The 24,406-nt window shown below is 41.0% G+C and overlaps 1 protein-coding gene across 1 annotated transcript in view; it reads right to left on the bottom strand.

Annotated features, from left to right (window-relative positions):
* The window catches only part of TBX20 (T-box transcription factor 20), a 34,501-nt gene that overhangs the window by 5,654 nt on the left and 4,441 nt on the right, over nucleotides 1-24,406 (bottom strand). Inside the window, exons 4-6 of the mRNA XM_051609809.1 lie at nucleotides 19,693-19,801; nucleotides 14,000-14,158; nucleotides 10,331-10,407 (exon numbers count right to left, since the gene is read on the bottom strand). Of these exons, the coding sequence (XP_051465769.1) occupies nucleotides 10,331-10,407; nucleotides 14,000-14,158; nucleotides 19,693-19,801 (345 nt within the window). The remainder of the gene's footprint in view (nucleotides 1-10,330; nucleotides 10,408-13,999; nucleotides 14,159-19,692; nucleotides 19,802-24,406) is intronic.

The following is a 24,406-nucleotide window of genomic DNA, read 5'->3' as shown; positions in this document are numbered from 1 at the left end:
ATGATGTGCTGAATGCCTCTTGAAACTTCTTTTTCCTGAAGCAGAATGTGAAAGACAAAGAATTTTGCTTAACCAAAAGACTATTTCAGATGAGTACAGAACAACAGAATAATTAATTAGACCAGTGTTGTCTGAGATGCCAGTCTGTAAACATATTCATAACCAAAGAATTACTGTTCTATAAAGGTCTGAAAAGAAATGGGATTCAGTTGATTCTCTGTATTGTTTCTGTCAACTGTATTTCTAGTAAAGGTTTGCTTATAATGACAGATATTACAGCATGTAATAATATCCTGATGCAACAGAAACAATGCAGGCTCTAGTTTTAGTGCAGTGGGCCAAATTCATCTCTACAACATTGGATCCAGTGGCGGTTTGGGGATACACTCACCCCAATAAATTTACATTTGAATTACCTACAGGGACTTAAAGCTAAATCAAATGCCCACAATTATTGCAGACTAAATTCTTTCCAGATGGGATTGCATGCTAGACAGAGAACTCTATTATTCTATATGGTTGCCTTTTTTTAAAGGAAAAAGAGAGATGACTTCTTAGTGAACTCTGAACCTGCAAAGTTTGAAACCAGGGACCTATGTGGTAGGTTTATTTATTTATTTATTTATAGTGTTGCAAAGCTGCAGGTAGCATGCTACAGGTTTTAGAAGATTAATCTCATTCATTGGGACAAGCAGCAAAGGTTACTATGGCAGAGGGAATGGTCTAATGAGGAAACTTGGATCAGGGTAATTTCACAAAAGCAGTTCCTTTTGTTCTTCTGGTATTTAATATTCAAAACTCTATATGCTTATCCTACCTAACCATGTTGGTGGTTTACACTGTGATCACAACGCGCCTACTAATTTTTCATTTAGAAGTTGAGGCTGTGATTCATATAATGAGTGCAAAGCATTTAGATTCACACCACAATTTCAGCACCTGGCCCTGGCAGCCTTCAGCTGGACATTGTTCTTTCCACATACAACACATGTTGCCTGTAAACCTCCAAACAGACCCATGAAATGCAAAAGGTTGAGCAGGAAACGTCCTAAGCATGCAAAAGGGAAAAAAGAAAAGCAAGAAGTGTTTTGTTTTCTCCAGTCGTGAAGCACATCTCAGAGTCATCCCACAAAGTTATCCCACTGTTTCCTCAGCCTAGCAAATCAAGAGCTGAAGTCTGCACTGAGATCTCCCCCATTCTGGAGAAATGACCGAACTACAAATTAAGGGAGAACCTTTTGTACCCTTTGTATTTCAAAGGAAAGGGGTGGTGGTTTCTGTGCCATGCTCAGATACTTCATGCTCAGAGAACACTACACAGAGATCAAGTCTTCACTAAGAAAGGGATTACATCTCATTCACCAGTGGAAACATGGGGGTTCCCACACAGTGTTGGAAAGAAGAGCTGAACCTCCTCCACCCTTTGAAGACAGAGGTGCTTTAAGACTTCCTCCAAAGTAGGTGTGTAGGAGGATGCAAAACTTTAACAAGACTTAAGTGCCTGTGAAATCTAGTTTAAAATGGAGGAACAAAGCTGGCAATCTGGAACACAGGTTCCTGCTCATACCCTTTTGTCAACTGGAGCTGAAAGGACTTAAAATATTCCTGAATATTCTGTTATGAAAGTATGAACTCTTTAGGTTGTCCAGAATATGGTGCTCTATAGAGTGGGCCAATAAAATAAATGTTTAAAAGTCCGAAAATATAATAATACTACTAAGAGGGAAAGACTCAGTCATTTAAACCTCTGGCTTTATAATCTGATCCGATCTTCAGGTATCTTAGTGTGGTTCAAAGGATTTATGGAAATGATTTTATAAATTACTGAACAATAAATTAATATTTGTCTTTTTGTTATTCTGCTCAACAAAAAAAAAAAAAAAAAAGGAAGTGACAAGTATGGTGGAGTTTTTTTAAAGATATCCTTTGTCTTTTTTCAGAGCTGATCCACAGTAAACTGGCTGAAAAACAAAGACACTTTCAGTTACTCAATGCTTAACTTCTGTACTTCTGTTATTCAGTTTGTGATCCGACGATATCTAATACATGGATATACACATTTTTAACTTTTTAATATACCTTAGAACTCTACATTTTCCTCTATTATGGACATAAATTAACAATAAACTTTGTTCTGAGAGATCACAAGCTGCCAGCTGGATAAAGGAAAGATGTTTTCTTTCTGTCAGATTCTTTTCTGTGGTCTACCAACAATTTTCAGCCTTCCAGACTGCTCTTCAACTCACAGTTATCTAGCAAATACACAGAGGGGGAAACACACACACAGGCATAATATATTACTATGATTAAGCTGTACTATGTGTACAAATGAGTAATATAGCAGATGATAGGCTGGAGAAGAGTGAGTTAGGGGGTGAAGCCACTTGAGAAAGAGAAGAAGGAACCATATGCCAAATGGAGAGGGAAAAAATAAGTTGATATTAGCTGGTTCACCCACAGAGAAGGTACTGTGGCAGGATCAATGTGAGGAGAGGTAATACAGAACAGGAGCTGAGGCTGATCCCAATGATGTGTGTTCTGACAGAAGCACACCTTGAGCCCAGCCTTATAAATAAACCTCTGCTTATTATGAACAAAGCACTTCTTTATGCAAGAAATGAAACAGGGAGTTTTGGACCAGGAAACCAAGGATATGAGGATTTGGAAGAATGGAAGATTTGGAACAATCAATTAGCAAGGTTTTAGGGTGCACAGAGGACATCTTGCAATTCTGCAGGTTTTAACCTCGCAACTGAACATTTGACTCTTGCCTCGGCCAGCAAGTGATCCGAAAGCTAAATCTTCCAGCTAGGGATGTTTTATGTCTTGCAGCTACAAGCTGAGTCTTTGGCCTTGTTTAGTTAACAGTGCCCCGTATGTAGAGAGTAATCTCAGAGGACCAAAAGCAGACTCATACAGATCCTGATGTAGCTGATAAATGATTCACTAACACTTTAAAGACTAAGCCCAGGATCTTGCCAAGGGTATGTGCTGGGGGCTGGCAGAAAGCAGAGCTGACTTGGGAAGCACCTGAGGAGCAAGGCCCTGCATGAGGATGCTTGCTTCCTTTTGCTGTGAACCCAGATTACAGAAATTCTCTCAGGAGAAGATACAGTCCCAGGTTACACTGAGGAGGATCTTAAATCAAGATGAAAGAACAGTACTTCTTGTAGGTGGAAGCTGGCATCTCTTTGATGCTTCTTCATGTCCTTTTTTTTCTGCTCCTTTTGCTGTTACTCTGCTGCAGCTGTGCACTCACGACAGCCTGGTGATCACAATGACCCTGGTTCTGAAGCACATGACCATGAACCCCACTGGTAGCAAAGAGGGCTCACCTGGCCACAATGCACTGTCAACACTGATGCTGCTACGTGCCCACATGCACCTGAAGCTACGGATTTTCCTGACATGAGTGGAGAGTGCACCAAGGGGGTGGAGACAGGAAGCCTACCCTTTTCCTTTGGGATGAGGAGACTTGAGGCGATGTACTTGGTTTTAGCAGAAGGCATTAGAAAAGCTAATAGGAACTAGCTTGCTAGAACCAGGCCTGGGTTGGTATCCATCTCAGGTATGTAACGTGGCTCCAAAGAGGATGGTATTGGTGTAAGAGGCAGCCACTCACTGGAAGCCAGGTTCAACCCCCTTTGAAGACAGCATGCAAAAGCCAGACTGTGGTGAGGATAGCAGGTGGCAGAGCCAGACACTCTGAACTCCTGTCATCTGCAAAAGTTACACTCTCAAGTCAGGAATGGCTATGTGAGGTACAAATTTCAAAGCAGGGTTGAGCAACCTCTTAGTGTTTTCTCTTTTTGCCCTTATTATCCAGGTGCTAGGTAAGCAAAAGGGTGAGAATAACCTCAGAATCTGCTCCCTGCTCCTGGGTTTTGTCTTTTTCTATACAAGAAAGGGAAGGTTAAAAAAAATTAATAGAAGGAAAATAATAAAAGAATAAAACTGAAAACCATGTTTTGCTTGGCCATTCAGTTCAACACAAAGAAAAACACAGAACAGGATATAAAGTGTATGAATTATCAGTTTGCAGCCTGAATGACTTCTTTAGTTCTGCATTTCAAAGGTTTCCTTTTTTTTTTTTGTAGCTGCCAGTTAGTATGTTTGGAAGAAAGCCCAGATAACAGAAGACATCAGAAGTGAGGTGAGGTGAAGACAGATGGAAAAAATGGGCTGAGAAGGCACAAAAATAAACTTGTCGGAAGTCGCACTGTAGTAGAACTTTTTTTTTCTTAAGGGAAAAGATGACTAATTTGTCTAAGACGCAAGCGCTAAAAACAAGTCTGTAAAAAAAAAAAATCAAAAACAAAAACAAACCCCATAAAAAAACAAAAACACCAACCAAACAAAAAAAAGCAAACAGAGAAAAAAACCAACACAGCAGGAGGAAGAAATATATTTCCATAACAGCAGTCAAGAGTGAATAACAAACACTGTCAGAAACACTATTCAGATATCTCTCAGCCTTCATGTTCCTGTGGCTTTCAGTTGTTATTTTACACATAAACATACAGACAGATGAATTTGCTACATATAGTTGCTCTTATACTTGTAGGTGAATATTACAGACTGACTCTAGGAATTTAATTTAGCTCTGACACAGTATGTACCAAATCCTCAACCAGAACAGAGTAGCTCCATTCCACTGCTTGGGTTAGACTTGAACTAATCCTGACCAGGTAAGCCCATCAAACTACATTGGCTCATGGGAGGTGAAGTTCAGTTTGGCCCAAAAGCTAATACAGAGCCACCAAACACTTTCACTCAAAGTCATAGCCATTGGACAAGTGTTGGGTAAATGCAATAATCCAGGCATTCATACGATTTTAAGAAATAAGGGAAATGAGAAAATAGGAAAAATCCGGGTTTTCATGATTGCAAGAAAAAGAAGTGGTGTATCTCCGGTGTTTCCCGGCACCCTTGCAATAAACATCTGGCTACTGATGGCAATTCTGGAAGAGCTATAAAATGCACTTCCAGGTGATGTAGCCTGGCTGAAGCCATGGCATGGGAAAAATGAAGACTCTTATGGAGAAGCAGCATGAGGTTATTAACTATACCCACCCTACTTCTCTTAAATGCAAATAAAAATGAGAAAAACAGCTATATTTATACAGGGAATGGGAAAGAAAGAAAAAAAAAAGAGAAAGAAAATTGCGTTTCTCTTCTCTGACTTGGAAAAAAGCACACGCTTGCAAATGTATGTCAAATATCTTTCTCTGTACCTTGCTTTCCCCAAATCTAGTGACACACTTAACTCTAACACAGCCAGTTCGATGGAGCCCCTCTTCACCCAGTGACTACAACCATGTTTTTCTCACTGCCAGGCAGAGGATGAGGGGTAAGGACAGTGCAGTGCTGAGAATCTGTGACCTGGGGAAGTCCTTGGAAAACTCTGGGGTGGAAACTGGGGGTCTGATCTGATGTCATCCCCTCCCCATATACACACACTACACCTGCAATAGGTGGGTGGAAAACACTAGCGAAATAAAATGTTCTCGTATCATTTTGCACAACTAAGAAGATAGATAACAGAATACCTACGTGGAAAATGAGCCAGGATATGAATGCTTAAAAGGATGGGAACTGGAAATGTTTTAGCTGGCATAGAGAGCCTTTCTGCTGGGGAAAAACAACAGTTGCCAGGCTAACAGTAAGAAGAGTTGAAGGAACCACATTTGAAGGGAATGCTTCTGTTGTCTAAATGTAGGGAGACAGCTCTTTGTAAGACATGCAGATTCATCTGCAATGGTCTAGAAGGGATGATAGAGAAAATCTATACAATATTTACCCCTCTGCAGCATCAGCTGAAGGCATCAGCACGTCTGGAATTGCACCAGATACCAGGCATTTAGGCACCTGAGTCCCTAGTGTTTCTCCCTAAATTCAGGACTTCACTTCTCCCAACCCAGACATCAGAGATGATCTCCCATGGCTGGCTGTTGACATTCACAGACTGAGAATTAGCTGAGGATAAAAGATCAGCTTGTGAGTTGACTTGGAGAACCATGACAAAGCCCTGCTTAACCATGGATGTGGAAGTAGGTCTCAGAGAGGATGTATTTCTGGTGGTTGGTAGGGGCCTTTCAAGAGGCAGGGAAGTTCTAGAGCAGCAGTAAGAGTGGGAACAGGGAAGAAGGCAGCTCTGTGGGGTGAGCAGTGAAGGGCTGGAAGAGAGAGCTGCTGCAGTCAGCATATCTTTAAGCACATGGCTTTGGCTGATACTTCCAACATGACAATGCCCATATCCAGGCATTAGCATCCATTTCACTTACAGCCTTGTAAGCAGGTACAATGTATTTCCGCATCTCAGACATGAAGTTCCTCAGGGGATAATTCAGAATCTGATTGCCATGCAAATCCAGCTGGAATGCTGGGATGCTGCTCTTCTCTCATCGCCCTATCTTTTTCTCTGCTTAAATATTACTTGGGTGTGCAGCCATATTTTTCCACATTGCCCCCCATGTACGTACTTATCTCCCAGAAACTCTACTGAAGTTGTGCAGATAGGCATATACTCCCTTAGGTCACTTTAATATTTACAAGCCCACACCCTGAACTTGCCTATCACATACTGGATCAAATAGACAAGCAACATTCAGATCACGATTACAATCTGTCAATTATCGTTTGGTCATTATTTTACAATTCAGTAGTTCAGTTGACTCACAGTCTTGAAATGACTGCCTTTTTCACTGGATTGCTTACATGATACTTAATCGTGATGGTTTTGTTTCTTTCTCCATTTTAAAAAGGCTGATTTTTCATAACAATTCAAAAGATAGATTCGGGCTCAAGATGGAAAAATTAATTAGTTGGGTTCTAATTTTGCACCCCTTATGACTTTGACAGGTTTTTTTCCTTAAACAGAAGCAAAAAGATACTCCATTAAAGCCTGTTTTCAAAGTGAATTGCTCATTACAAAACCTGCATTAGTCTTTTTTGTTAAGGTTATAATTAAAAAAGATCACACTCATCCACATTGCTGCACAGTTGACACCACAATACATTAAGCTCCATATTCTGATAATTGCTGCTAAATGTTCAGTTTTTCAATCATAACCACTGTGGAAGCCTTTTTATAACAGAGGAAATATAAATACCACGTAAAAAGATCAAAAGGTGAATCAGCAGCTTATGTAAATCACAGTAGCCCCAGATAAAGTCTGCTTTGTTGCCATAAATAGATTACTGCAAGTAATGTATGGAAGCAGTGGATTCTGGAAGGAATCTCACATCCTACTTAAAATTCACTGTGTCCCAAACTTGACAAATATTTTTTTTCAGTGGTTAAAAACTTTGCATATACAGCTGTGAGTAGCAGGAAACTTTTGTAAGGTATTTAGACAGGAACAAAAGAAAATACAGGTACTTCAACAGCTTTGCTGTTGCCCACCTCCTCTACCATTTAACAAATTTCACCACCTTTACATATATTATTTTAAAGTCAACACATATAATGCAAACAGATTAAATCTCAAAGGCATTTGCAGCTTGAATTTCCTAAATAGGGATCGTAAATCTAGAATGGGAAGCCTGAAATCGTTAAAGTCACATATTTATAAAATCATATTCAATTAGGTTAAAAAAGTGCAATTTCTGTCATCATGTCATAAAAAGATGTGTTTTTCTCTCAGATCTACTATAAAGAAAAGCTCCCTATATTGTTACAGATAGAGGCTGTTTTCAATCAGTTACAAGGAGCAATCCAATTACTGGATGGTTTAGTGCAGTAACTGACTCCAGACTAATTTAATTTCTTTAGGTCTCTAAAGATCAATTGATCTGATTTGTTTCCCTCCCCAAAGGCTGTTTAGGAAAAAGCACGCTTAAATACCTAGAAATGAAATCCAAAGCTCTGTACAGTTTCACACTACTTAGGTCATTCGGAAAAGCTGGAACTCACAATAAATGAGTGCTCTCTTAGCCCTAACATCACAGGGAGCTTTGCAGGAGACCATTAGCGTCACCACGCAGCATTGCAGGTTACTTGTGCACCCACTGTCCCCAGACCTGCCTAGGAAGCAGTGCATGGAAGGCATTTTCACCGTTTCTAGATAAATACCCACTTTCAAGAGCTGTGCAAGTGTGTGTTTGGCCCACATCGTCTTTTCCCTGGCAAATAAATATTTTTCTCAGGCAGTGATTTTATGGAAACAATCAAGTTTCCAACTAGACTGAGTGAGAGTTACACTGTACTATTCAATCTATCACCTTCATATTGTAATGCCTGTCTCAATGGACATCAAGCAGGAAACTCTTCCTGTTGGCATGTCTCACTTTGCTATTTCTTTTGCTTTGTACCAGATTTATTTAAGCAATTTTGCTGGCACTGAGATGAAATCTATAGAACCAGTGGGCACTTAGAGAAAATTACATTCTCATCTGCCTAAATATTTTAATGCTGGACCTGAGTAAAACCTTTGGTGTTTCTGGATAGTATCAGATAACAGGAAATTCTCCCTCTCTTACCAACCTTCTTGTGTGTTACACTTCTACTTCCTCATTTCCTGATGTGTTGTGCAGCAGGTTTTGGGTTTTTTAAATACTATTGCTCACTCATTAGGGCTAAGATTTCCCATTTAAGTCAAAGTAAGACCTTACCTAAACTTGGACTCTCAAATTCAGAGTTTTAATTCCCTTTCAATACTTTGCACATTCTGCTTCCATTTATTGGAGGTTTCACATTTGGCTACTTTATCTTTCATGGCAACATTTGTGCCTGGGCTAGGCTGCCTCTCACAGGCTCTATTCTTACACTTATCAATAAACAAAAGGGCACTGCGGTTTATGCTCAGCATTTCTGACTCCATGCCATGTGCTGTTAAAATAAGATGTCCTCTGGAAAAATTCTCTTCATATCCAGCAACATGATAGTTGGTTCCTCTGCACAGAAGTAAATAAGTTTTTCTCCTGGCTTATCTATTTCAACCTCTCAGCCCATACGAAACTGTGCCATTAAATACTGCCTGTCTATAAAACAAGGAAACCAAAATGTGAAGACTCAAAGTCTCTTCCTACAGGTCTTTTCTTGACTGTTTATTGCATAATTTACACAAACAAGACAAGAGCTTTGAATGCTGTTTACTTTGGCACTGTGTCCATACAACAGGTTATGATATGTTAATTAAATCTGCTTTGCTTTTTTCCCTTTTCAGTGAAAACTTTCACTTAGGAAGCAATTCTTAACATTTTTGCAAGTGCACACTGTAGTCTACAAGCTTGCTTTTCCCATATGACTGTTCTTTCACCCAGTTGCTCAACAGATCACTAATAATCCAGTTACTAGGAAGGTATAAAATATGCCACTATTTCCCATCCATAGACCTGCTTAAATTGATATACTTTTGAAATGCTGTAAATACTTTCTCTAGCTGTATGCATATGACTTCATTGAGCAGTTTGTCCCCTATATGCACCCTTAGAAGATGATTCACAGATTCATCTGGATATTGCCACATAGGAGCCTGAAGGGTTTTGGCCTCTCCAAAGGTTCTTTCATGATTGTGTGCTCATAGGAAAATTTGGATGGGCTATATTCATCTCCATCATGTTCACTTCCAGCCTAAGGGACGCAGGCAAACTAATTTGCTTCATTTGCCAAACTATTTGACACGATATCATAAAAATGTGACACGTTGGAGAGCTACCAAGAGATTGAAGTGTATTTCCTACTCAACTGTGTGTTAATGCTTCTGTCCCTATGGCAGCAGTTGCTTATAATGAGCTGTACACACACAGAACTCAACAGTTTCCAGATAAAGCTTTCCTCTGATGCACCCTGCTGTAGAATTTTGGTGAAACTAAAATGGCATCTTTGTCGTCAGAGTAGGAGTTATGAGATTCATCCTGATGGTAATAATTGCTGACTTCAGTGTCTGGAACTGCTGAAGTGTATTCTGGGAAGCTCCCCTTTCTCTTTTCCACTGTGTGGAGCAGTGGGGAGCTATAAAGATGTTTTTCACAGGACTACTGCCCTTGTTTCCCAGTGACCCAATTCACAGCCCTCAATAGGATTAAATGGCATGATAAGAAAAATGCTTTTCATTCTGGAGTTGTAAAACTGACCCTCTCCCTTTTTCAGGAAGCCCCCTCAGGAAGATGAATATATCAGCCTCAACTGGAACAGATGTCAAAACTCAAAACAGCTCTTTCTTCATTAAGTTCATAAGTATTTTTAAAAGAGGTGAAGGAGGCTTACTATATGCAACCAGATAACATTAAAACACACAGCTTCTCAGGAGTTGAAAGGATGCTTTTCCTACAAACTCTCTTCTCTTTATCTTATCTGCATGGAAAGTAAACAGAAAGTCCCCATTACCTCTCGATATCAGTGAGTCTGGAAGAGTCCCGGAATCCTTTAGCAAAAGGGTTGCTGTCAATTTTCAACTTGGTTATCTGGAAACACAGAAAAGAGCAACATGACATGAATACAGTGTTAAGGCATTGCAGTATACAAAGTGTTAACCAATCCATCCTCCTGACTTCACTGCTAATTTTATCTGTGTCCCTTTTGTGTGAGTGCACACTACTTTTGAGATGCTGCAAAGCTGGGGAGGCAAATCAGGTTGTATTACACAGATGGCAATGGAAAGACCAAAGGGCACATGCAGTGGACTCAGCTTTCACATTACCCAGAACAGGAGGAACCCACCCACATACAACATTGCTGCTTCCAAATACTTTAACAGCATGAATCAGGTTGTCTTTTCCATGAGCAATGCACAGCATTCTGCTACCATGTGAGCCACTTTGATGGAGCTGCACGTCAGCTAGTAAGAGCCCAAACTATGAGCCACTGGCTGCAGACCTGAAGATGTTTCTTCAGTTCACTTTTTATGTTTTTTCCTAGGACGCAAATATTCTCCGCCAGACCTACCAGCCATCACACAGGGGCAGTTTAACTGGTTTTGCACGGAAAGGGGCCAAAACAGGGAAGGAAGGAGGGAAAATGTGGCAAGAACTCAGATTTAAAATGGCGGAGCCTGGGTTAAAGGAATGACCCCATAAATACCTTCACAGTTCTGGGAGTATAGAGGTTTTACAACCAAAACTCTCCTCCTTTCTTCAAATGCAGTTACAAACCTACCCAACACACCCTGTCAGCCTTTCCATTCTGCCACAGTAACCCACTAATCAGAAGTCCCTCTGTCCCAAAGTGTCAGGAATCCACTTAACTTTCCAGTCAGACTTTTGCAGGCACAGGTGTTGGCTTCCGCTGGAGTTTTTTTGGAAACAGGAAAAAATACACTATTGCCCCTATGAAATTTTCTAGCCATCCAACCAAATGAGATTTGATGAATAAAACCTGAGACATCATCATAACATTCAGATTTCCTAGCCATACTGATACTTCTTCCAAGAATTAAAAAGAAAAATGCAAGTGGGAGTGGGAGTTTGATTTGGGACAACACAGGACCTGTGAATGTGACCAGCTCTAGCTGCAATCCACGAAAACCAACAGCTCCCAGCATTTCATACTGAGTGGCTATTTCAGCTTAGGTTTCCTTAAAACAAAACAAAACAATCCTGAATCACAGAGGCCACAACCTCATTTTTAATATCTGGCCCTCAAGACTTGGAAAGAAAAGGGATCTTTTCCAAAGAGTCAAACAATCCAATGCTGTCATCAAACAAAAGTATTTCAAAAGGTATTTCTTCCAAAAATTAAAACAAAAAACAAAAACAAAAAAAACCCAAACACCTAACTTTTCACTCCTAGAAAGAAGTCTTCTTGAAGGAAAACACAGAGAGGGAGGAATGGGCTTACAAAGATGAAAACTGAGTATTTAATTGCTGGTCTGCAGTATACGAATGATGTGCTGAGCAGCAGCCACCGACCTGCTCTGTGGCCCTGGGAAACTCACTGCAGCTCTGGGCTGCTGCCCTCCTTGCCTGACGTGCCAGATCCACCCAGAGACAAGGTCTCTGGGGACGGTCCTTGCTTTGAGGCACTATGCAAGGGGCACCACAGCTTGCTGGTTGTTTCTACGGGCTGGTCAAGCAGCATGAGACCTCAGGACTGGCTGAGGGTTTGAGGCTGTCTCATCATGCAGATACAAGTGATGGACTACCTTGCATACTATCCTTGTCACAGGACCCCATCTCACCCTATTCCTGGGGTATCCAGAAGCCATCGACTCGTGGTGATGTTGCAGAGAGTGGCAGGTTAGTGTCTCACGTACAGCGAATGTTTTTATGGCAGCGTTGTGAAAATACTTTGAACAAAGACAAGCTCTAACTAGTTCCATTGATTTAGGTCACCAACACACCGAGCCAACTGCACTGCAGAGTAATAAGGACATCTATTCATCTCTTGAGCATATTTTCACCAATCAAACTTCCATTTTCCTAATATTAAAGATTTGGTATGACATCACAAGAGAAACTTTTTGTAACCACCAAAGCCAGATGAGACTCACAATCATTTATGGCCATATTTTTCCTGAGAGACTGTCTCACAAACAATCAGAGAACATCTGCTAGAAAGCATTTTTAAATGAAATCTGACCTACAATTCAACTCTGTGGCAGTGGTTTGGCTGTTTAAATAAATGCATGCCCTTTAAATCTTAAATTATGAGATAGTTTGTTGAAAGTGTAATGTATTTAGCTTTTATCTAATAACCTCCAGAAATGTAATCAATCCCTCCTTAAAACAGTTCTGAAAGAAATGGCAAAAATGAAAAAAGGCTCCATTTTCATTAGTCATAAATAAAATGACAGCATCAACCTCTAGGGGTTCCAGAGATGTTCCATTGAGAAGTTTTCCAGGATTCAATGTATGTGCTCTCAGAAGGTTAGTTTAGAAACATCTCTGGTGTAAGTATCATTGGTAAACACAAATCCTTCCTACAGAAATAAATTCCAGGTGTAGCTGGTTTTGTGCCTGTTACTATTTTGCTAGTTTCTACAGAAAGTTAAGTGGAAAAATCTAGCTGCCTGTCCAAACATCATATTCTTGAGACTGCCAGGTGCTGAATGCATTTTCTGAGGCATTCAGATACAAACCTGAGTTTAAAATCAATACATTCTGATATTAAAGTCTTAAAGTGGGATATGGGGTCTGTCACAAGGACTGATTATCTTCAGAGCTTCTTTGCCCCCCTGTATAGTTTCATTTTATTTGTAGCATTTAGAAATTAATTTATTTTGCTTCATATGAAGAAATACAGACTTCTTTAAATAATCCAGCAGGTACATTAATCTGTGATGTTGCCAGCCCACATGTTTGTTCAGTACTTATATTTTTCTTAACCTGGGGGAATTAGAGAAGGAAAGAGGCTTTTTTTTTTAAGTGCCATAGTCACCAAGCCCTTCAAGCACAGTCTGAATTGCACTGAAGCCAACAACATATTTCCACTGACTTAAATATTAAAGTCCTATCCACTGTCAAGCAGAGCCTCTGCTCTGTGATTGTTTATATACTTCCTAAAATTACTCATTAGCAATCCATTGTTATGATCTCCATTTTGTATATATTATTCACTGGCATGTAAATTGAAATTCAAACATCTGGATATAATCTGGGCAGCCTCTGAAAAGCATATCTCTGAATGATTTGCCTTATGTTTGAGCCTTACAACCTAATTAGTCAACTTTTTAGCCCATGAAATCATCATGTGCAAACCAGAGTGTCTCTCAGCTAACAGCTCACAGTGTGAAAGATCACTGCAAATAAGAACAGGTCCTTAATGAGCTATAATTTTAAAAGGTCTAAATGATAATATGCAAACAACTTTGTATAGGCAGAAGGGAAGACAAATGAAAGCTTTTTTTCATGTCTTCTTTATTCCCATGAATAAGCCTTATGACCCTTTGAAGTTAGAAGTGCTACCTCTATATGTAAGATTACTCCTGAATAGGAACTAGGTTGGACAAAGTCACTACAGATACTGGCATTGAAAGGTAGATTACATCAGGTGGGGGAAAAGGGAGTTTCAGCAGGGTTGGATATAGCTAAATCCATGGAAATGAGCAACTGTACTCACCAATTGATTCTGGTAGGCAGTAACAGCTGTAAAAACTGTCTCTGGAAAGATAAATGTCCTGAACTCCTCCGATTTCAGATTTAGCAAGGAAGCCGTGTGATCCTTCTTCTTAATAATGTGGACCCTTGGCTGATACTTGTGCATGGAGTTCAAAATGATCTGCAAGAAAGAGTGAGAAGACACTGTCTTGAGAGAAAGGTTAAAAGGACCCTCAAAGGCTGTAACACCACAGGGGAGAAAAAAGATTAAATTAACACTGCAGGAGACACATCGCAATCTAATCAATCAAGGAGCTGATTTTCATAGCAAAGCCTCCCAACTCCTTTGGGCAGTTCCAGCAAGCAAAGCTGGAAAAGCAGGCATCCCAGGAGCTGCTTTTCTCTCACTCCTACGGCACTGGTAAGCACACGTTTCTTGAAGCTTAAGTACCTGTTCCTACAGGTGAAGTGTTTTACATACAGGATTTGTTATTGCTAGTGTGTGCCCCCATTTGCAGGTGTGAGTATGTAACTCTTGAAAGCTCAAGACCAAGAATCCACACTTGCAAAAATGTGCAGGTGCAAAATAAAAACAGTCAGGAGCCCCTCAAAAAAAGCAGAAACAAATAAATCCAACCAAAAAGCCACCACCGCCAGCAGCACAAACCGGCTGACCAAAAATAAAACTCCCCGGATCCTTTTACCATGGCAGACCTTTAAAACAAACTACTTAGTAGATGCTCTTCACCACAGGTTACCAAAAATGAGTCCAAGGAGGGAAACCAGCACAGAACCCAAAAATGACCAGGTTTTGCCATTTTATCCTCATTAATAATTGTTTACGAGCTCCCAAAATAATTCTAAACCCAATGTGCCAACTAACCAATGTCTACGTTTGCTGGCGTCAAACCAGGAGTCCCACTTGCTTCGGTTACCACTGGCTGGAGACCTCTTTGGCTGTTTCTAACCACAGTATTACAATATAAGAATTAAATACAGAGCTCAGCTCGCACCAGTCCTTGTTTTGGATATAATCACAGTCACAAGACGAAATTGGCAATGGTGTGGGTGGTTCTATTTTGCAGGGGCCATAACGACACAGCAGCCAGCTCTGTACATCTGGAATAGCTAATGTGCATTCCTCGGGAAGCATTAACTTCAGCTGAAACACAGCAGAAGTGGTGCAGCACTTCATGCTAACTCAGTCAATGAAATAGGTTGCATGTTGCATTGCAGTGAAGAGCTTAGAGACAGCTTTGTCATGGCTAAAATTTCCATCAACTCCTTCAGAGCCAGCTATGGCTAAGACTCACACTGTGATTTTGCAAGGGGCACAGAGAGAGAGGGAAGTCACTACCGTGATGGGGAGCCACCATCCTGAGAGAGCTGCACATCAGCTTTTACCAACTCAGGTCCTGTCTCAAATCACTTCACCATTTTGTATATGCAGCCACACAATGGCCGTTGGCCTTGTCGTTAATGTTCTCGGCACTTTTTCCTCTCTTGGTAAAATTTTGTCTCACCAGCCTAGTCACTTGGACTGCTCTAAGCAGCTGCAAAAGACATTTTAAAGGACAGTGTGTGTATGGTGGTGAGCTTACTGAGGGGCTGGCCCACAGAGCTCTGCACTTCCCGTTGCCTTTCATGGCCACGTTATCCATGCCAAGGTATTACATCTGAGCAGCAGCCGAGGAGAATGAGGAAAAGGCTGTGACAGGGCAGCTCCTACACATGTCCTTTCCTTTCACTCCTCTGTGAGTGCAAAATGTGATAAAGAAGCTCCATTTCTCATACAAAACCACTTAATCACTTATGAAAGTTTCCTGAAATAAAAAAGGATGCCACAACACTCTACCCCACGTGTTCCCACCAGTGGCAAGTTGGGTCATTCAGGTATAAAATAAGTATTGAATGCAGCCAGGAGGTCACAAAAGACCCAGGGACAAGGTTAAGGTCACTATTTCCTTTTCTTGCAAGTCTGTGTATGTAGTGCTGCATCTGCATCCCTACATAGGCTGCCAGTGTTGCAGCACTCACTGATACGGGTCAGAAGGATACTGCACAAAGATACCCCTTAATATCCATGCAACTTCTTACGTTAGGGCCACCAAAACAGCTTAAGGGAGTTAGATACACAGGGTGCATCTCACAAAAGAGCCCACAAAATAGGTGGTCTTAAAGCCCAAACAGTCCCTCTCCTCCTTGCATGGTGTAGCTGTCAGAAAAAAATCCCCTGATGCCAGCTCTGCGATCCTCATGCTGGTGTGCCCACAGAGGAACATCAGGTGCACATATACTTACAGGAACCCCTAGCACAGGCTTACTGGCAGTATAGCATGGTCACAGGACCTCAGCCATTCCATCTGGCTTCGTGCTGACAGCCTGTGGCTGGGGAGATGACCAGGATCTGTCCTAACAGCATCCTGTGTGCCGTAAGGTCAGGCAGGTTTGTAGGCATCTGGTTCCCAGTGGCTACAGACCGGTTACCAGAAAAAATCTGGGTACCAGCTGCAAAGTCCCCTAGGTGGCTTTGAATTCAGGAACTGTGTTGTGAACATGGCTTCCATGTTCACCAAGGGAGAGTGTTGCCAGGCAAATTTGCTTTCTAAAAGTATGGAAGTTCCTAACTTCTGCCAGGTTGACTTTAAAAAAGACACCTGGGCGTAGCTCCCTGTGCCTATTCTGAAACCCCTGTTTTCACAGTTACTGGTCATGCCCACATCTTTGTGTTTGCTTCTGCAAACATCCATCTATTGGAGTTTTGTTATAATAAATGCCAGAAAAGCAATTACAATAATGTATATGCTCATGGTTTACCTCACCAGAAACCAGAAATGATGCCACCCCAACTAAGTGCAACCAGAAGTCCTAAAAGAAGCAGTGTGAGTGAAAAACAAGACTAGAAATCAGGGTTGGGGGGAAAGAATCATGTTAACAAGCATTCCCCAAGCAGAAAAATGGGAATTACTTGCTCAGCTGTAAAACTCCAGAGACAGGAGCCATTTCCTTCCTCTGGTGAGGATATCTGAAAATGTTTCCATGGAGCGAGCTGTATGTCATGCACACAAAGATAAGACTTCTGCCTGATGCTTGGGGAGAAAATATACGTAGCTATGGGGTTGTGCATGCTGCTGAAGATACACACAAGCAGAGATGCATGCCAACCCCCAAAGTCTCAGAATAAGAGAAAACAAACAAATGCTAGAATAAACAAATGGCTCTCTTCAGGTTCCTTTCTGGGAAATGAACCACCCTACAAATAAAACACCACAATTACCTTAACAACCAGAACTGTCTCCTAGAGGATGGAGAAAGCAAGCAACTAAAACAAACTGGAATCGGGTTGGATCCCGCTTCTTTACCTGTAACTACTATTTGAAGGTGCCTTTTAGATCATTAGAACTTCCTCAGGAACCAACACGCCTTATCAAACACAATCAAGAATTTAGCAGTTCAATTAAAATTATCTCGTCAGTAAAGAAGGGCTCTTTCAAACTGAAAGGAGATGTTCTGGGAGGCATTTCAATACTCCCCTTCTCTTAGTACACAGGAGCTCAGAAATGCTATTGGCCATAGCACAGTGAGTCCTCCTGAAAGCCTTCAGAGAATTAATATCTTCTTTAATTCTACTAAGCACCCAATTATGGTATTTACATAGCTTCAATAAGGCAGCACATAAAACCTGACACCCTAATTTGGAACATGAAAAAACACAAAATAATAAAAAGGGGGTGCTCCATGAAGGCATAGCACCCATCATGCAAATCTCAACATGGGATCAAGCCTGCGGGGCTTATTCCTAAATGAGTATGCAAAACTTCCGAACAATTTCAGCTGTCCAAAGCCTTTGTGTAAAGAATGGGATCCACCTCTGCCATTTCTTGGAAAGTTAATCAGGAGGCCGCATCTCAAACTCTGCAGATCATTTTCTCCCACTGCCTGTATTTGAGACGATTACGTCTCACTGCTCTGTCACATGTCTCTGTTCCCGACAGCTTCTCAGACCTACTTCTCTTTTATACTCATCTGGGCTTCTGGGAACTGCACTGATCCTAACTAGTTTGCAATATACTGCTGCGAGCCCTTTATTAGAGGCACACATGGCCCCTGTTACGATGAAAAATGCTTCTTTTTAAATGCGTACCTATACTGCTCTATCATCACTCGGTGATAGAGCCCACAAATCTTCAGCTTTGCCCTTCTACAGATTATGAAATAAAAGAGAGGGGAAAAAAAAGAAAAAGACATTCTCTGCTAGCCAGAAAGGACACAACACTGGGAGCCAGATACAAGAAATATATACTCAGAGACAGAACTTTACAAAAGAACAACACACAGGCATCTACCTGGGATTTCTTTCTTTTTATCTTTCTTTTTTTTTTTTTTTTTAGTAACTATTTTTGTTGTTGCTGTTTTCGGGATTTATTTTAAATTATCATGGCTGTAGTTCAATTTTTAGTAAAAATTTTAAGTAAAAATTGTCTTTTGGATAAGAAATATTTGCTCAGAACACCTCTCAGACAAACAGCCACTGTCTCACGCAGTCCAAAAAGGCAATAAATGCCACTCTAAGGGAAGGATTTGGGGTACCATGTATGCCACAATCATTCAGCTTTACAGGATAGTTACCCCTATCCATGCTTCAGAGCTCAAAATCACTCCTCTCTTCCTGACATGTCATTTACTAACACTGCCTTTAAGCTCATGCTTCTTACCTGCCCTGTTCTCAGCCAACAAACCTTTCAATCCATCTCCCTGCTCCTTTAGCCTTCCACTGGGAAATTGCTGAGCCAAGGCAACACTTTTAGGTCTTTCTTTGCAATCTGGAGGTGTAGCAAGCCATTCCTGCACTTTACAGGCACTTCTGAGTAAGGGACAAGGCAGACAACACTTTTTCTTATCGCCTGCTGTTAGATAGGTAGCTAAAGGAGTTGTCCCCACTAATTGAGCATAGCAGGAGCTCATGGCCAGCAGCTCTTCATTCTGTTTACCAACTTTCAGCCTCAGATCTTGCAACAACAAACTGGTACCTGTCAGAGGTGGGACCTGTGTCCATTAAAGGCCCAAGGCCATGTAGCACCTTGACTTGCAGGTAGCCTATAATTATTTCAAGGGCAACTGAGGAACACTTAAAATTGATAGCCCTTGCTTTGGTTTTACCTCAGCATTTCCTGCTGACTCTGTTCCCATGCTGCATTGACTCTAGAAGTACAAGAGCTCTTGTAGATGGCCCCAACCCTAGCAGGTTGCCAGTAACAAGAGGGAGCCACGAAGCACATGTGGCAAAGCATGTGAGCTTGCTAGCCAGCACATGCAGCAAACCACACTGCCAAGTCACAGCAAAATGTGGGCAGAAGCACGACAAAAAAGCTCTCCTGGCTCCCTTCTCTCCCTCACTTTGATGCTCAGCTCCAGCTTGAACTTGTCCTTGATGGATGCTGTATGTAGAAGCATAATTTGAACACTTGCGTTGACCTGGGCTCTACCTTAGGAAAGGTAAAAAGCCTGGTTTCTGAAGTTGCCTGTTCTACAGCAGAGATTAAAGCCAAACATGTTTAAGCTCCATGCAGAATCCTCCTCCACTGCAGTAGAAAGGACTGGCCAAGAAAGGTGTAACGTGGGGGCCACAGCAGCCTTTCCCCATTGCGTTCTCCCTCCCTCAAACTTAGCCCTGTGGTGGTTCCTTTACCCTTTCCCACTAGGAGGGCTACTCACGTGGCCATGCTGATCCAGCTCATTGTTGGTGAGTTTGACTTTTTCGAAGGACACCATCTGCTTCAGCAGTTGCTCTCCCGTGAACGGGGAATCAGGGTGCACGTACAACCTAAAAGACACAAGGAAAAGGCCTGCTCATAAAAAAAAAAAATCACCTCTTGGCTTGTACGTGGGCACCACCTCTGTATGAAATTAAAACGCCCAGGCATTAGCTCGCTCTGGGGATATGTGGTGGTTTCATGGATGTGGACTTCCTGAGAGCTTAGGGTAATACAGAGCTGCTACTCAAACAAGACACACATAATCTCCCCTAAATTAATGAATGCTTGAAGTAGGACCATTAATGACAGACAGTAAAGCAAATTACTTGACTTGTTAAATTCAGTGGAACATAATGAAGAATCCCATGTCCAAGTGCTAGATTGCCCTCTAACCATACCTATAATTTTATCTAGTTATCTAAAATGGAGACATTAACTAACATTTACAGTTGTGTCTTTTCCCAAATGAAAAATTGATCATGTCTTTCCCACAGCTGTACTAACAAGCACTTAAAATAACAATGACTACAACTCCGAGAGAAAAAACATAGTGTCATTAGAGAGATAATGGGGGAATGTAGATAAAAATGCATTTTTCTTTATATGTAACATTAAGCCGTGATAATGATTTTAACCTGCACTCGATCACACGTTAGCTACGGTGACGTCTGTTTATAAGAGTCTGAAGGCTGCAGTCCAGCACAGTGGTCTGACATGAAAAAATGAATTGCAGTTCTGTAATTAACAATCCACCCCTTGGGAAATTACATAGAAGAAAGGAAGCATAGAAGACATGTAGATACAATGATATATATACATCATGAATAGACTAATTACAAGTGCCAGGGTATTTACAAATAATGATTTTATGGGAATAACGTATTGCTGAAGATTATTTAACTCAAATGTTCTTCTCTGACAGTGAATTAAGAGCTGAACTAGACCTTCAGCTAGCGCAAACCAGACAGTGTTGGTTATCACCGCTGAGAGCCTGACTCTCATTTTGGGTGATGTCTTTGGCCACACAGATGGATTTCTTTCATTAGGAGGGCGGGGCAGAGCTGAGATGCCAGGTTAGAAAGAGAAACATTTGTTGTTGTTCTTGAGCTACGATGTTAGTTGGGCAAGAGGAGAATGGAAAAACCTCTAAACAATGAGCCGTAACTTATGCTGATCCCTAATCAAGGAATGCCCATACTAAAGACTCGGGGGAGAGCCAGCTCTGTTGCTCAAAAAGGAAGATTTGATCCTGCCCTCTCCATTTTTGCCAGCAGAATCCCCAAGACACAGTAAAACTAAAGTTTCACTGTCACAGCTCACATCAGGATGTTTTTGTTATATTGATCTGAAGCACAGCTTGGCTGGTATAGCTATATCCACAGGAGGGATGCTGAGCCAGGGTTCCTCTCGCAATAAAATATTCCTGGCATACAAGCATCCTCACTGCTACCAGCTCTCACAACTACACTGCAAGGCTCATGTAAAATTATTATGTACTTGAAAAGCAGAGACCTGGAATCCTGTTATGTCAAAATAATTTTACCTCTCATGGAAATTAACTGTGCCTTCCTGTAAAAAAAACATGTGAAAAATCTCAATCTTTAAAGCCCTGAATTACAGAAGTCAAAGCAAAGAGTCCCAAACATGTCCAGCAACTTTTGAGGCAGTCTTGTGATTTTTTTAATTTTTTTTTTTTTTGAGCCTGACTTCTGATGCCTGGGTAGCTAATAATGTTTACTGTGATCACAGAGTGTCAGGCTCAGCAAGGTTTGACTAATTGGTACCAAAAAGCCAAACTATTTCAAATATGTGCTGGGGAATGAGTACAGATCTTCATGTGTCTAAAAGCTGAGCACAATTGTTTTACACCATAAGCAATTAATGCTTGGCACTACTTTCAAACCACAAAGTGCCTGGATGTTAGTGGAGCACTAACAGGAAAGTCACTGAAGGATGGGCACCTAAATATTGGGCGTGTAAATGTATTAATAGATCTTGCTTTTCTCTACTGATTTGCTACACACCATCAATCCCACTGCAACACATGGTTCCACCTGGTGAACTGCTCCTATCTTCACACTTCTCCTACAGCCTGAGCTTGTACACCTTGGAGAGGAGGGTTGAAAGCAAGACATATCGCCCTTTGAAGTAGAAGAAGTTGAGGAGACAGTGAGTGTGCATGAGCAAACGAGTTAGAGAAATAAATGTGCACATTCCAAGGCAGTACACGAGGCTCCCCCAGAAGTTCACACAGAATCTGCTTCCTAAGACTGGCCAGATGCAAGAGGCTGCTCGCTTCAGTTCACAAAGACTTTAGGAGCCATATTTGGATGTGAATTTGCTCCACAGTATATGTTTCATGATATATGCAAGGTTTGAGCACTGCTTCCTTCTTGCATATTTTGGAATGCGACACCGTTCTCCCTCTATTTAGTTTAACAGTTGGTCTGGTCTTTCAAGCTCTGTGCGTGCTGCTTTTAGTTACCTTAACGTCTCAAATAATTTGCAAAACATAATACCTTTCAAAGCTTTCCTACCTAGAGTTCTCTGTAAGTGTGTGAACACTAACTTTATTAAAGGATTGTGGCCAAATACAGTAAAAATACAGACTTTTGAGTGAAAGAAAGGAGGTGAAAAAGGAAGACAAGCTAATAAAGGTACATGCTGAAACTTATTGAAATTATGTTTCACACAGTCTTAGTAATTTGGAAGAACAAACATAAAATATCTCATAGGAAATCTATCCCCAGATAGCACTTTAGAAAACTTACAAATGACTCTCTGAAAAGTATTTTTATTTAAGTGTTTGTTGCAACATAAACTTGTCTTAAACATTGACAGCACCAAGACAGGGATAAAACAGAGTTTTGTAGAAAGTTCCCTGAAGGACTAATCTTTTAGACAGAATCACAGAATACTTCCTGATTTTTTATAGAAGTTTTCTTAGCATTGAGAGTAATTTTTAAAATGGAAAGAGCAAAATATCTAACGGGTTCGGTCCTGAAAAGTCTTACACCCATGTGAAACATGACACCTGAACAGTTCTCCCCCTCCTCCCAGCCCCGATGCTCTTGTGGAGACGGAGATGCCGGCAGTGATGTGCACCGGGAATTAGCACCTTGGTACCAGTGCCCAGACGCTAAGCACACACACACTCCTCATTGACACTCCTCAAGTGGGGAAAGCTAAAACAGTGTTTGGAGAACAGGGCTTCTGTTACTGGAGCAAGACTAAACCCATTCCAATTTGGGAGGAGTACTATTTTTAATTTGTTTGAGCAAGACTGGGGCCTCCCATCTCAAAAGATGCATTAGCACTCCAGAAAAAGCATGCAAACATTGGCATGCTGGACCTCTTGGCATCCTTCTTCTCACAAAACAGGAGCACAAGAAGGAGAAAGTGCATATATGTGTATGTAAGTACCATTCATCCAAGGAAAAAGTAATCTATGCTAAGATCAACTGTCTTTTGGCTGAGCACCCTGAAAATAAAACAGGAAAGCTACATGCTTGCAGGAGCACTGATCTAATGGGGACCTTAAGGAGCTACCACAGTATTATAATAATAAATATTAAACTCCAAGAAGGTTTGAACCATAACAGGTCCGTAACAGTCAGTCTCTTGTCCTATACACTTGTGAGTATTTACTCATTGAACTAGTCTGTGCCAAATAGTGTGAATTAGACATCTATTTAAAGGATCCCAAAAGCCACTTGAAAAGAAAAATAAGGGGAGAACCCTGCCTTAAAACTATTTTTGTCTTTCTCTTACTTCCTCTTTTGATGCTGACTCTTTTAGAGCATGATCTGTGTTTTTTTCTTTGGGTTTTGATCAGTGCCCATTACAATACGTCAAATGAAGCCCTCAGACGTTAACCACATTGCAAGAAGGAGTTTTTGGCCATGAAAACAAAGCCAACATAACTCCTAGGTTGCCGTCTCTAATCACAGCTTCTCTGCATGCACTTTTTGTTTGTTTACTTCCCTGAGCCGCCTTCCAGAGATCAGCAGTCAGCAACATTTCAGTCAAACTATTTATATGAGGATAGTGTGTAGGATTGGGTCCCTGTACTCTCTCTCTCTCTCACACACACACACACACACACACAATGCTTCCATTTCTTCTGTTTCATTTCTAATTTCTGTCTCTGTAATAAGCAAGTTCTTAACCTCAGGCTAAGCCACCTGGAGCGGATCTGTGTGCCTGCACAGATCCCTCCACAAAAAGTTTCTTTGAAGCCAGAGAGGCATCCACGTTATTTCCATATCTCCGGCTCTGACTCAGCAAAGCCATTCGACATGTGCTTCAGTCTAACTGGATTTGGGGGCATACTAAAGTGCTGGGCTGCTGCAGAGCCCTCCTACTCTACAGCCTAATGCTGCAGCCTCAGTTTCCTAATGCTGAAAGGAGCCAGTCATTAATTACATTAACAGAATTATCTTAGAAAATTATTTTTTACAGCATATTGTTTCTGCATAGAAGAGGGAGGGGATTTACTGGATATTTTCATAATGCCTCAGAACAAGAGACATCTCATGATTGCTTAACAAAAAAAAAAAAAAAAAAATCTCTGCGCTGTAGAACTGATCCATATTTTGCCTGCTAAGAGATTGCTAAAAGCAAGAATAAAACAATTGGTTGGCAAACGTTGGGTATATTATCAAGAAATAATA

The sequence above is a fragment of the Apus apus genome, chromosome 2, assembly GCF_020740795.1.
Source record: "Apus apus isolate bApuApu2 chromosome 2, bApuApu2.pri.cur, whole genome shotgun sequence".
Taxonomy (NCBI): Eukaryota; Metazoa; Chordata; class Aves; order Apodiformes; family Apodidae; genus Apus; species Apus apus.
Note: the sequence above shows the minus strand (reverse complement) of the source record. Positions and strands in the feature narration are given on the sequence as shown.